Source organism: Equus quagga, chromosome 5, assembly GCF_021613505.1.
Source record: "Equus quagga isolate Etosha38 chromosome 5, UCLA_HA_Equagga_1.0, whole genome shotgun sequence".
In the NCBI taxonomy this organism is placed as follows: domain Eukaryota; kingdom Metazoa; phylum Chordata; class Mammalia; order Perissodactyla; family Equidae; genus Equus; species Equus quagga.
Genome location: NC_060271.1, coordinates 106,480,129 through 106,495,276, shown reverse-complemented (window position 1 = coordinate 106,495,276; position 15,148 = coordinate 106,480,129). Strand labels below are relative to the sequence as shown.

Below are 15,148 nucleotides of genomic sequence, written 5' to 3'. Positions count from 1 at the left end.
GGCCTTTGCAACTGGCTCTTCCATCTGTCTGGAACACTATTCGATGTCCTTTAAATATCTGCTCAAATTTCACATTCTCAGGGAGACCCGCCCCCCATCCTCCTGTACTCCCCATCATTGTATGCTGCCTTACCCCCCAACACTTATCACCTCCTAACTCATCAATTACTTATTATGTCTACTATTTCTTATCTGTCTCCTCCACTAGAGCGTTTAAGTTCTAAGGGTTAGGGATCTTTGTTTGGTTCGCTGATGTGCTTCATGGGCCGAGAACAGTGCCTTGGCAGATAGTAGGTACCCAGTAAATATTTGTTGTTTGACGATGTAGTAGGCCCAGGTCCCACCGGGCTTACTGTGAGGTGCTCTCAGGTAAAAATTCCACTTATCACCTGTGCCCCACTAGCCCCACTCTGACCAGTGGACCTTGATACTGGGCCTCGGGTACATGCCACACCCTAGCTAGAAAACAAGTTTTCTGCTTCTACTTCAGAGAGGTGGGATTCACAAGGTGAGAAATTTCCCAAACATGGAAAGATTGTTCAAATCGTACTAAAGTAGCCAAAAGCTAAGCCACTACATTAGGCTACTGAAAAAAATGAAATCGCATTTTCTTCAACTTCCTGTTGCTTCTTCTCAAGCAGTGAACACAAGGAATGCATTTAATTTAAATAAGCCTGAGTGAAAATTCATTAAAGCTTTTAGAAAAAAGCAAACTTTATTTTCCATCATGTTGGAGGATACTGGCTTAATTTATATTGTTATTATTCCCATTGTTGTTTTGCATAATGTGGGATGCACAAAATGTACTGCAAATAAAAAGTAATTTCTTTCCAATGGAGGAGAAAATTACAGGTTCAAAAAGTCAAGTTTAATATCCGAAGAAGTAACATATAAAAGTTTCTACATTTTGAAAAGCTGATAGTTAAAATAGTGATACCCACGTTGTGATGATTACAATTCACTTTATGCGAACCTCTGAGAACATCTGTTTTGAAATTGAAGCTTCTGCTCAGAAACAGTGCAGGCAGAGCAGAACTTTTTACATTTTGACAGAATACAAAGTTGAAGAGAACTTTAAGTATTGATTCATTGTTCTTTGTCAGAAACATGAAGCCCTTTAGAGTCTAAACCAGAAACTCTGACTGAGAGCCTTTGTCCCAACTCCAGCCTTCAGTGGATTCTGTTTACTGGAACTCTGTGGCACGATCAAGACGCTTGAGACAACCAGCTTCTATTGCCGTCCAGCTGACGCACGAGGACTTGAACCTGGCCTATGGTGGCAAGCTTGCGCTAGTCCAGAGGAGTGTGACTTCTTATATTTACAGATGCATGCACCTGTTTTTCCAAGGCTAACGCTGTAGCATTCTACTGGCACTAAAGAACCAAACGGTGGCATTTGGTCTAAGCATCCCTGGTGACTGGCTTCGAATGAAGATGACGCTGTCTCTGACAGGCCAGGTTTTTCTTCAGGATTCAAACACTTTTCACTTCCTGGTTCACCTGTGTGGCTGCCATGGGATCTCGAAGGGCTGCTGCTCTCTTCACAGTCTTTAAGGCGCCTGTGGTGATCTTCGCTGAGCAAGAGCACAACGGTCCCGCCAACGTGAAGCACTCTGTGACAAAAAATGATAATTGGTATGAGTATTTCTTTCTTTTTGGACAACAAACAATCCCACTTTATTTAAAATATTTGGTGTTTTTAATTAGAAATTTAATTTTGTCTATTTAAATACAAGGATTTTGATAATTAGGTGGTATCTTCCATAATGCATATTTATTATAGTAATTATGGAATCACTAGTACAAATCTGCTGTAATTATCTATTTTTACTCTACTTAAAAGGCAAGCCTCAAAATAATTTGTAGTCACATTTTAATGATTGTACACAGGAAAAGGCAAACGGAAGAATCCTAAAGGATTAGCATATATTAACGGCAGTAGGCTGATGGCAGAAGAAAGTCACCAGGAAGGAGCGAAGATATGAACAAAAGAATGGCAGAAGGAAAGATGAGAAAATGAAGGGAAACCTTGAAATGTCAGCTTGTTGAATTCATTTACTTAATCATTTGACCAAAGTCTGTACAGCACCCACGTGGAAAAGGTGACAAACGACATACTGTCCTCCGAGTGCTAAAGAGATTACTGAACAGTGGGAGAGAGAGGAAAGTAAAGAGTTAAAGAGTGTGGCAAGCGCCGTGGGAACACATTAGGGGGGGTCCCAAAGCCAGGCACAAGGCAGTGTAGAAAATCCCTGGAGGATGAGATCACCTACCGTGTGCATTAAGGACAAGCAGGAGTGAGCCAGGCCAAGTGGGAGCTAGGGGCTGGAGCAAGGGAGGGAGCTGGAGCAGAGAAAGCAGCAGACAGGAAGACGAGAAGAGGGGGAGGCACTGAAAGTACTTCAGCACCAGGGTGAATCAGAGGGTGGTGGGAGGAAAAGAGTTCTGTTTGGAACGTGCGGAGGTGCCTAAGGAACACAGCAGTGTGGATTCCAACAGACAGCTGGATACACAGCCTGGAGGTAACGAGAAAGACCAGGCGTGAGGTAGAGATTTCAGAGTTTTCAATAGTAAATGGTAGACAGAGCCATAATGGTGGATGAGATCATCTGCGGTGGCAGCATGGAGTGAGAAGAGAAAAAGGGCCAAGGAAGAGAGACTTAACACTTAAGGAAGGACGGAGGAGGAGGAGCCCATGAAACACATCCTGAGAGAAAATCTGGACAACAATGACGTCATGGAAGCCAAAGGAATAGTTTCAAGAAGCGCATCGTCTCAACAGTGTCAAATGCTACAGGACGAACAAGTGATTAAGATGATAAGAAGTCATTAGTGAACCTGGGGACAGCAATCTTAGTTAAGGGAGCAGCAAATGCTGGTCTGCTCGAATCGAGGGGGGACTGGAAGGTAGGAAGCAGAGACGTCAAGTGTAGACTATTCTTTGAAGAATTTCGGTTGTACAGGTAAGGAAACAGGACGAGAGCTAGAGGACCAAGAGTTCTCCCCAACGCCCAGCGAAGATGTCAGGATGTTGAGTAGCTTCCCCCCATTGAAACAAGCAGCAAATCTAGACAAGTCTGTCTCCAAACTACATCACTTCATTCCATCCTCATATCCTGCCAGCACCATCTCGGCATCTCCCGACAGGTCTCCTTTCCATTCCGTCGCTCCTCCCACTCTCCCTTCCCACTTTCCACCTAGGAGACAAATGTAAATTCCTCTCTTCCGTTAGACTTCAAATAAATATAAACTCCTCCGTGACCTGAGTCACCCACCTTTCGCAATGCGCTGCCTGCTTGCTCCCCTTTGCTCACTATGGTCTGAACACACTGACCCTCCCTCAGCTGCTGGAACTCAGCAAGCTGCTCCTTGTCTTTGACGGCCGGCCTTGCTGTTCACTCTGCGCTTAACACTCATCCTCTGAGTGCCTTCTCCTCACTCACATCCCAGAGTTCAAACACCATCTCCTTGGAGAGGCCTTCCCTGACTATCTAAGGCAGCCACTGCGTCTCTCTCAGTCACTCTCTAGCCAAATATCCTGTTGGATTTCTTTCATGGTATCACTCATGATCTGAAACCATCCTGTTTATGTATTAACCATCTGTCTTCCCAGGCTGGAATGCAAGCACCACACGGGCAGGGGTCTTGTCCTAGTCACAGCTCTATCTCCAGTGCCTAGTACAGTGTGTGTTATACGAAGACCTCCAAAAGTGTCTGGGGAAGGAAGACTGAATCTGGAAAGAACCAGGAGATGCATAGTTTGAAGATAAGAAGGAGAAGGGGCAGAGTACGATCTTTGAGGAGGTAGGAACTCAGAGCATAAATCCTGGCGAGAGGAGAGAAACCTCTTCCACTGAGAGAGGAGGGTTTGGGATGAGGACAGATGTGGCTGTGTACCATCGGACAGAAACAAGAAATATCTCTCAACATATAAAAGAAAACATACACAAAATAATAAATGAGATATAACTTTTTACCTACCCTATTAAAAACAAAAAGACTGTCATACTCAGGATGGCAAGACTGTGAGAAAATGAGCACTCCTGAGACGGAATTGATGTAACTTTTTTGAGACAGTAGTTTAGCAATAACATATCGAAAATATGAAATGTGCATAACCTTTGACCCAGCAATCTCACTTGCAGGAAATTACCCTAAGAAGACATAACAGTAGTAGCAGTAGAATGATAGTGACAACAATGGTGATGACACTAATATTTTTTGAGCACTTATTATATGCCAGGCACTGTTTTAAATGCTTTCTATTACATACCATATAATCCTCAGAATTATCCTTTCAAGTATGTCCTGTTGGCATCACCATTTTGCAGAGGAAGAAACTGAGGCATGGTGGTTTTAAGTAACCTGGTCATGTAGTAAGTTTGAAAACTGATGCTCGGAGCATTGTTCTTTATTAAAATGAAAAACTTGGAATTATCTAAATGCTCCTCCATAGGTACTGGTTACACAATGGTATACAAACAGAACGTAGTACCCTGGTGACTACTGAAAACTATAATGCACATCATAACAACTTATCAGAAAGGAGATTCAGGACATATCGTTGAGTGAAAAAAGCAGGTTACAGTATAATAAATTAAGGATGATCTTATTTATGTAAAATTAAAAACATCTATTCGTATATATGTAGACGAAACGATGCATAGCAGGACATTTACCAATTTACTTATTGCAAATCGTAAATGATGGAGAAAATAAGAAAGTAAAAATCACTTGGAATCCTGCTATTCAGAGGTGAATATTTTTGATAAATGTCTTTCTAGGCATCTTTCCATGTTCATATACACATAATTTCTTACTAAGAGAGCTACTGAGCAATTATAAAAAAAACATTTCCCAAATTGAATTCCTCTGAATACTAGTGTAGTATGAGATATTACTTTTTGTAAAAAAAAAAATTCTGTGGTCAGTAAGTTGGGGAAGCTCTGTATCAATTAACGTAAAAGAGATTCTCTTCTGCAAGTAAACCTGCAAGACAAGGGCTAGGTGATACAAAGAGTTACAAGTCATGTGGCCTTGGAACACATCAGGCCTTAAGCTTCTACTACCAATCTCTGTTCCAAGCAGTCTGGTGTATCCATGTTCCTTGAATGTGCCTTTTGAAGTGTTTACTTAAGAAAAACTTATTGAACGTCTGTATAAAACAGGGTGGGGTCTCCTTTTTTATTCCTTTCAAATTCCTAAATTTCACTGAAATCTTGCTTCTTCCATGAATCCATCTCAAGCCTCTTGGGCACGCAGTGACTCTTCCTTCAAACTGAGCAGGCTGAATTTCTAATTTTGCTCACATGTTTTACATGGTTATATTTGAGAGCAAAGCTCAAATATTATACTTCTCTGAATTCCTCACAATGCTCTGTCCTCATGACATGGTTATTGCTGAAATAAATTAAAGGAGGCAATAATTGAGCTGAGAGTGCCCAGCTCGTGCCACCAGAGCAATCATGTGTCTGACAATCTTTAATTCTGACTGCATATTCTTTCTTGAAGAATCCAGTTCTGTATTACATACAGGACCAACTATTTTCATTGCCTGTTAAGAACAGGTTGACTGACCTCTTGTATTTTCTCTTATTTTTATTAACACAATTCCCCTTCCTTCCATTTTCTATGTACAGTCTTTATTCGTAAACTATCGGGAGAAAAGTTATTCGTACATAGATATATTTATATATATATATCCCACCCACTTCCCAAAAGGATCTGAAGTTGACACTCAAACACCAGGTAAGAGCTAACAGTTCCTGAGCACTTTCTAGAGGCCGAGCACTGTTCACAGAGCTTTAAATCCACTGACTCTTCAGAACAATGCTATGAGGTAGCTACTGTTATTTAAAGAGGAGGCACAGAGTGGTTAGGCGATTGGCCTCTGACTGAAGAACTGCTAGGGAACAGAACCCAGACTAGCAGCCAGGTGCTCTGGCTCTGAAGCCTGCACTCTGCAGTGCTGAATTATGCTACAACGCCTGCAGAAAACCCCAAACCATGACAAGTCACGAGTCACACCATAAAGGCTGCGGGCAGGTGGCAAAGAAGCTTGGTCACAGGAGAAGCTCCTTATGTCCAAATACGTACACTTTCAATTGATCCTACTGAGGCACTTGAATTATGTAGGAAATCTTGACTATCTTCCTGATTCTCAGGTAAACATTTAAATTTACTGCCACAATGTGAGGGCAGTCATATCTATTACTGCCTCATTTTCAATTACCTAGAACAAAAAGCAAAACCAGCCTAGAGAAAGTCAGGCTAGCGCTGGAAGGGCTGTCTAATCACAATACTGCCCTCCACTGACTGTGGTGATGTCTCAAATACGCAGCGTTAGATCGTCAGTTAGGGTGAGCCATTATCTCTGGCAAGTTCCAGCTTAAGTGTAAGTCACTGCTCACACAATTAGTATCTCACCATGTGTAGAGCTGGCAAATTACCTCGCTAGGTGCAAAGGCTGTGCTTATTAACCCTGGCTGCACAACGGAATCACCTTGGGAGCAGTTAAGAGATGCTGACGCCCAGGTTCTACCCCAGACCAATTAAATCAGAGCCTCGGAGGGGAGGGGTGGAGAACAGGCATCGGTGTTTCTTGAAAGCTCCTACAATGATCTTAATATGAAGTCAGGGTTGTAAAATCTGCTTGAGGGGAATGTGTTGTCAGGCAGGAGGGAGTACAGGAACTCAGGGAACATCTGAATTACAGATGCTGTCCAGAAAGAAAGATCCAGGTAACACACCAAGAGTTACGTCACTGTGTAACAGGGGCAGCCGCTTAGAAATAAGATAACCCATAAAGAAGCCTGGAGGACTGAGCTCGCCAGATGGAGGTGAGGCGGCTCCTAGTGAAGCTTAGGCTTCATGTCAATCTCTAATTTTCCTTACAGCATGTCAGCAGTGACACTGAATTTTCCCCATCCAAAGCACATGGCTCACTTTTTCATTTGCCGGCACGCTATTTATATCCAGGCTGTTGAACATTTATGTTGTCCTGCTCTATCAAATGCCGAGCTGAGACAATTTAATATGAATTGACCTCTTATTCATCCCCATTATTCCTCTACGTTATTCTAAGTTCTCTCCTTTATCAACTTAAACGATCACAAAAATACAGATCCAGGCCTTACTGAACCTCTCAAAGAAATACTTTCACTGAATTATATTCCCTGAGGTCGACCTAAGAAAGCCATAATATTAAAACACTTCTGCATTTTCATTTCACAGTCAATAATGAAGACGTCCATCTGTGTTACTGAGCGTTCCTTATGTGAATTCTGTGCTCTTGTTTGGCAGCTGCAGGATCTTGAAAAAGTTAATCTTTCTGGGTCCCAGTTTCTTATCTGCAAAGTGTTGGGGACTGACATGTAGGAGGCAGGGTTTTGTGAGGATTAGAAGTAAATATGTAAATTACCCAGCTCAGCGACTGAAATATAGGTCACTATTTCATACATTCAAATTTCAGGCAAAATGAAAAGCTAGTATTTTTTCTGAATAAAATTTAAGAGTGTAAGATGATATGGATTAACTATTTATTTCAATTATGAACTTCTGATTTGAAACCTTAGAAAATTAAGCCAAAAAAATTCTGGGAAATTACTAAAATGCAATCTAATCTTAACTGAAAAGCTATGATATATTTTGGTTAAATGCCCAATAGCTAAAAAAATTATGGAAACAAATTCAACAACTTACCTTTCCATTTCTTGTAGAATGCTCCTGATGTCTTTTCCCAACTTAAACTTTTTCCCAAATGGAATGTCAGAAATAATAATATCGACACTTTCTGAAGGCAACGGCAATTCTGAAATAGAGAAATCAGAGAATCCTATTACAGAAAGTTCAAATATTTACAACCAAAATATGAGAAAACTGAAGTACACAGGATTATTTTTGCATATTAAATTTCTAAGGAATTACAAGATCCTGAAAGGCTCTGGGAATCACTAAAGATAAATGATAGTTATCGTATTTTGTTCTTTGAAAATTAGCTTTTCAGGTATGATAAAATATGACAAAAATTAAGCAGAATTTTAAAGTAACCAGAAAATTCAATCCTCTAAACATATTACATGAACAGAAAGTCGCCAGATCCAAGAAGAAATATATTAAGTTGTCTAGAAAAATCTTTAACCCAATCAGAATAACTTTCATTTCCCTATTCATAGTTATACATGAATGATGCATGTGTCGATCTATTTGTTTCATCGTTTTCACTGTATTTTTAAAGGGGGCCCAAAAGGTTGAGAATATCTACTGAAGTCCCAGGACTAGAGAAAAGGTTAATCAATAATCAACAAAATGATTATCACTAAAAAAAATTAAATACAGTGTTCGATTATTAAATCTAAATTTCTTTCTTATCTTTACATTCTCAGAAATCAGACTATAAGATAATACTCCCATCTTCACTTTCACATTTTCTGAGCACACCTGTCACTTTCTACCTATTTTTCTTCCACCCGTCATTCATCTCACCTAAGTTGGATATTCACAAAGTAGAAGGTGTCCCAATTTTGATTTTGAATAGCATTTAATTCTGTAGAAACGCAATAAAATTTAAATAATCTTTACTATTCTAAATACTAGATAAATTTTTGTTGGCAGGAAATTTAAAAACAAAACGTAAGTCCTGTTATCTGGGAAAGTCTAATGAACACTTGCTAGATCTCTTCTAGTGCTAACCTTCACCTGAAATTTGTAGAAGAAAGAAGAGAAGGTTAGAAAAAAAAGTAACAGGATATTCTTTTAGAGCTGGGCAGGAATTCTTTTTTTCCAAGTCACGTTTTAACTTCATGCACTTAATTTTAGGGCGTTGATATAGGACACATCTATTTGAATACCATAACTATACTTTTTGCAAAACTACTGAAGATAATGAACAGACAAGGAAGGCAACCATGGTTATCAAATGTTTCACACATGATGAACTATGTGTAATTTACTCGAGTTGGAGCTCAAGTCTGTCTTTTGCCTTCATACACACACACACACACACACACAAATTAGCTGTCCAACAGGTTTGTTAACATTTTTTTTCTTCTTCTGGCCAGTGTCTATTTTTATTTGCAACTTTCCTACGCTGTATTTGCTAAACTGCTTTAAATCATTTTAGAAGTTGAAGGAGTAGACTTCACCTAGATAAATTTTCAGAAGATTTCTAGAACGGAACAGCGTCATCTTCCAATAGAATAATCTAAGCTTTTGTTGATGTGGCTGAGAGCAGGCTCTGTGTCAAACAGCTTGCATTTGGCTCTGCCACTTACTAGTGGTGGAACTTTCAGAAGTTCTTGCTTCATTTCCTTATCTGTAAAATGAGATTAAGAGGATCTATCTCAGAAGTTAACCAGTAAGGTAATTTATGGAAAGCATTTAGAACAGTGCTTGGCACCTAGTGAGCACTGACTAACTGTTAGCTATTGTTGGGGTTATTATTTGCAATGTCCTCTCTGATGTGTATAGGGAGAGGATGGCCAGGTGGTGACCAGTGGGCCAGAATCCTTCAAACAAGCCCTGGAGAACACAGCATTTCCTCCTCACGGCTCCTCAAAAGCCAGGCAGGGCAACTACTTCCAGGTGGGCCTCTTTACCCTCCTTTCCTCTAGCAGCGGTTCTCAAAGTGTGGTCCCCAGTCCAGCAGCATCAGTATCACCTGGGAACTACAAATGCAAATTCTCAGCCCTCCCTGACCCTCCAAACCTACTATTTAGTGTGTATCAGAAATAACTGAAAGGCTTGGTAAAAAACCGATTCTTGGCCCCATCTCCAGAGTTTCTGACGCAGAAACTCCTAAAGCCAAGAGCACCTGACCCGTAAGTTCACTACACAGCAAACTCTTCTAAAGGCAGCTCTGAGCTGCCTGTAAACAAAGAGTTTGCTTGCAACCAAGGAGATAAAATTCTGAAATAGAAATGTAGCTCAAAACAAACAAGTAAGAATCATCTCTTTTTTACATCTCTGCAGGATGATTCAAGAACATGAAAAATTTTAAAACACTTGTGTGTCTGAAAAGAGCTGGCCTATTTCTCCCTCCTTCCAGGAGAAAAATGGGTGAGAATTGCTTAAAACTCAGGATACTGGCCCTAAGATATTTTCTTCCAATAGGTTTTAAGGGCCTTCCGGATACTTCTTTATGCATATATTTAGACAAAAGACTAAGTAAATCGAGGACTGATAAATTTGGGCACACCCTTCTTCATATTTTCTTTCCTTGTATTTTCTGCTGTTTGAACATTCTTTCCATTGTCAGGTTAATAACATTCACACTCTGCCATGTAACTGTAATAATCCCTATAGTGGTTTAAAATTATTGTATATTTAAGTTGATTCAGGCCTCACGACCAGCCACTCTGCCTTCGCTTTCTCCATTCCTCAGGTGATTCATCTCTTAAATGTCTGGATTTTATTAATTTTTCCGCCAAAAGGGCTTATTAGTGAAATGTGTACTGAACTATTTTCTATTTGAAATTGTCCCTGTACTAAAATGACACCTCGGTCGGGCACAGTATTTTTGGGTCACACTTGGCCTCAGCAGCCTTGTAAACAGCCACAGTTTTATTGGCTATTGCTCTATAACTTTCTGCTTCTTTCCACTGGGCCAGATTTTGAAGTTTATTGCATTAGATTATGCCCTTTCCTTGTTTGGTTGCTGCTGGTGAATTTTTTTCCTTTTATTTTTACTATTCTGATTCTCATTTCACTAAGTGCAGGAGAATGCAAATCCTTCAGTGACGTTTCAATCTGTCATCTCAGTCCAGAAGTCCATAATTCATCTCAAATATGCTAAATGTCGTTTGGCATCTGGATCCTGTCACCATTTAATTGATAGTCCAAACAGGAACATTTTTGAAAACAAGGGCGTCAGAAATAAAATTATATATTTTTTGAAATATTGTCTAACAAATTAATTATTATGGTGGACCTAAAACTAATATATCTGTGCACACTGGAGTTTTTTTTTCTTTTAAAAAAACCACACTTTTAAAATATTATTTTAACCTTAAAACTAACAAGTGAAATAATTACTTGTAGCTTGTATTCATATACTGATCAGTTTCTTGGATGTATCCATCTCTAATCCCATGACATCACTGGAATTTTTTGGAAGAATGTATTTTTTTAATGTGGACTTTTAAATTTTTTCCTAAATTGCCTGCAATATTCTTTAAAGTTTTGTTTTTATGGTTAATGAACTTCTCTGTAGACTATAATATTTTTATTTGAGAAAACATTTTCTCTACAGGAGCTAAAGTAACAGTAGAGCCCAGAGCAAATTCTGCTAAATGGAGGATGCTCTCAGTTCTGTTTCTTTCACAGGGAAGAGTAAATATTTCAGCCCTCCAGGTCACAGCCTCTCCATTCACAGTGTCTCTGACAAACATTTTCACAACACAAAACTCAAACAGTTCGTCTCTATTCTTCTTTGTTTTACCAAATTTAGAGGCTGCAAAATTGAAGCCCTTCTCAACTTCATTCCATTCCACACTAGAATGTATATTTATCCAATTACAATAAAGAAAGCCATCAGAAGATTCTTCCCATAAGATATCCTAAGTATATTTACAGAACTTCAGAATTAAATCTTGTGCATTACTGAGCTCTCACTGTTTTAATTTGTTCATTTCTTCCTTAGTGTTTTTGGGGATAGATTATAACATCCTCCTATTGCCAGTTTTGTTTTTAATAGCTGCAATTCATCAAAAATTTTAAAAACTTAAGTTATTTGGCACGCCATTTGTTGAATCCTTTGATTATGGATTTCCAATGGGTTTTGGAAAAAGATGCAACCACGATTAGGCAACTAGTTTATTTATAAAAAGCTTATAGCACAATTGTAGGACACTTTGGCTGATTTACAAGTAATTCTTCAAAGGCTTAAACATTTTTAAACCCAACTGATGACGTACAAGCAAATAAAGTGTGTACTGTCACGCTGAGTATTTTTTGCATTCAACCATCTTTATCACAAATAGTTTGCAGTTCAGTTACTCTGTATATTTTTAAAATTGTTTCAAAGTCTGTTATGTTGATAATTTAAGTTTCTGTTTCAATTACAGAACATCACGCTTGTTTGGAGGTAATTATGAATTACGTGGGTACCCTGTCAAATTCCAAGCACATTTCTGCTTCATAGGTTTCTCTATTTATAAGAATGTTAATTTTTACCATGATGCTGTGGTCCACCAAATAAAACATAAACAGACACATGTGCAGTGCTGAGCACATTTACAGGAGCATTCACAATAATGAAAGATGTTTCATCTTTGACAGAAAAAACATCCTAAATTTCCAAGAACTGGTGGGGAGAAAAGCTAAACCAGTAGTAGAATTGACTTAACTGATTTTCTTTTTGAAGCATCTGACAACACTGATACAAAACTGGCAACACTTAACTCTGTAAAGGTCTTTTGCTAATGGAGCCAACGTATTACTGGCTACAGCTTCATTTTGTTCATGTACATAAGAAAACTTGGAATTGAAAATACACGAAGTTAATTTAAAGAGTAGTCATTTCATCTAAATGAAAAGTCATGCTTCACAGAGTGATATTTAAATGCATTTTCTTCGGCTGCATGTGATAAACAGTTGGCTTCAGGCTTAGTCTCCCTAAAATAACTACTAAGTTTTGAAGTAAATGCTAGATCCTTCTATAATCAGATCTCTTTCATTTGGTCAGTGAAATCACCACAGCCCTCATAGTGGATGGTAAATGTCAACAAACTTACTCAAGTTATGTGTTCATTATCAGCTTTCTTGAGAAATGGAAATTCTGTATTTACTTTTTCACTAAATATGCTCTTTTAAAAACTTACTGCTGCTGAGTTTATAGTCATGTGTCACATAACGACATTTTGCTCAACGACGGACCACGTATACAATTGTGGGACCATAAGACTGACACCATATAGCCTAGTGTGTAGTAGGCTATAGCATGTAGGTTTGTGTAAGCACAGGGTGTGATGTTCTCAGGACGATGTCACCTAGCAATGCATTTCTCAGAATGTATCCCCGTTGTTAAGCAGCGCGTGACGGTATTACAGAGTAGCAGTGTCACCAAACAACAAAACAGGATCTCTGCCACACAACGAATGATAAAGCCATTGCAGCAAAAACACTCAACTCTCGGTGGTAGGCTTCTTATCCCCACACACACATTTCACATACACTTCAACCATCATTTCCCACATTGCCTTCTGATTCCCCAAATGGGCAGCCTGGCAGCTTCATGAATCTTGTGGAATATGGCATGCGCCACAAGACACCTGGCTGGTACACCAGGGGCTGGGCCAGGTCAGCAGGGGCAGAATGGGTAGTAGAGGAAAACTCACTCTAATATGAAATAAAATGCAACCACCACATTATGGGGAGTTTATGGGTGTACTGGAAAATGCATGACCCACTCCTACAAGGGTAGAAGTGAGTGACACCTGAGAACAAAGCACAGTTGTACCAAAAATGTTGTTATAACTCTTACACTGAAGTAATATATGACAGGCTGTACAATGTCTAATTGGAAGGAATGAAAACATTCCCCGTTTTTTTACCTGTCTATAATTTTGTCATTTTAATTAATCATACATGTGTTTCTTTTGCTCAAATCTGTATATATTACAGCTCTCCATCTTACACTAAGAAGGTAAATACATCTGCAGATTTTTTCAACAAGCCTAACCAATGACCAATTATTTCTTAAGATAGCCTGTAACATAATATTCATTTGGTTCCAAATTTTCTTTTATCTATTTGTTTATTTTTAAGATTTTATTTTTCCTTTTTCTCCCCAAAGCCCCCCGGTACATAGTCGTTTATTTTTTTGAGTTGTGGGTCCTTCTAGCTGTGGCATGTGGGATGCCACCTCAGCATGGCTTGAGGAGCACTGCCGTGTCCCTGCCCAGGATTTGAACCGGCAAAACCCTGGGGCCGCCGAAGCAGAGCGTGTGAACTTAACTACTCGGCCACGGGGCTGGCCCCTCCAAATTTTCATAATGATTAAAACTTAGGAATAAACACATGCCCTTTTTGCATGTTAAAGGAGTACCTCCTTTTCTGCTAGTAGAGGGTTATAAAATAAAGTGAATGTTACTAAAAAAGTAGAAAAGAATAAAGTCATTAAGGCATACAAAGAGAATGAAGATAGTAATTTTGCAGAAAGATAAATCATGATGAGAGTATTACTAACATCCTAGACCTTTCCAGGCTTACAGAGGTCTTTAATTCCTGCTCTGTATTAGCCACTGTACTCTATGTGGTTATGTAAATCCTCACTATAGCCCTATGAAGTAGGTATTATCTTCATATTATAAATGAGAAAATACAGAGAGGTCCAGTATTTTGCTGAAGACCACACAGTGAAGAAACAATGGTGGAGCCTGGCTTTACATTCGGCCTGTTTGACTCTAAAGTCCATTCATGCTCTTACTATACTGAAAAGGTGTGCACCTGCAAACATTCAACAAGGGGTTCCGGGGTCTCAATATTCTAAACTCTATTTATGATGAAAGCTTTTAAAGGTAAAATCAAATTAATGAAGAAAATAAACACTTGTATCTAGCTACAATGTCCACCTCCAAAGCAGAGATGTACAATGAAGGGCTAATTATTAAACAGTTAATATAGGCCCCTATGTACGCAAGATATATAGATCCCCCTAGACTGAATTTTAATATTAAAAGGTTGTGATGCTGAAACAATTTAAAATAGACATTGTATTCTTTCCTCTGGAAAGTTATCCTGAAAATAATTAATTCATAAAAGAAAAATCTACAAATGACATAATGTGAAAAATGTTTTATCTCACTAGTAATTAAAGGTAAATTTTAAAAACTTACCAAATTTGTAAAGAGTTTTAAAAACTGTAATAAAATGATAACATCAATCTCAACAAAGGTTTAGGGAAATGGCACTCATGGCCACTGCTGGTCCGGGGGCATCTATTACAACCTCTTTTCTCAGGCGCTTTGCCTCCCATTACCAGGAGTGCTGCCCCACCACCTGTGCACTGGGTCTCACCTCTTCTTGGGGCCGTGAGTGTATCAGATGAGCAATACTCTCTCTCCTGCATTGTCAAGTTTCTCATTTTTATCTGATCATTCTCTTGAGCATACAAATACGTGGCGCTTTTAAAAAAAAAGTAAATTCGATT

General features: G+C 39.0%; 1 protein-coding gene across 2 annotated transcripts in view; it reads right to left on the bottom strand.

The window, feature by feature from the left end:
• Positions 1-846: 846 nt before the first annotated feature.
• The window catches only part of THUMPD2 (THUMP domain containing 2), a 43,522-nt gene continuing 29,220 nt past the window's right edge, over positions 847-15,148 (bottom strand). For both annotated transcript variants that reach the window (XM_046663323.1, XM_046663324.1), the window contains 2 exons: positions 7,702-7,810; positions 847-1,613 (listed from right to left, as the gene is read on the bottom strand). In XM_046663323.1, the coding sequence (XP_046519279.1) occupies positions 1,232-1,613; positions 7,702-7,810 (491 nt within the window). In that variant the 3' untranslated portion in view covers positions 847-1,231. The remainder of the gene's footprint in view (positions 1,614-7,701; positions 7,811-15,148) is intronic.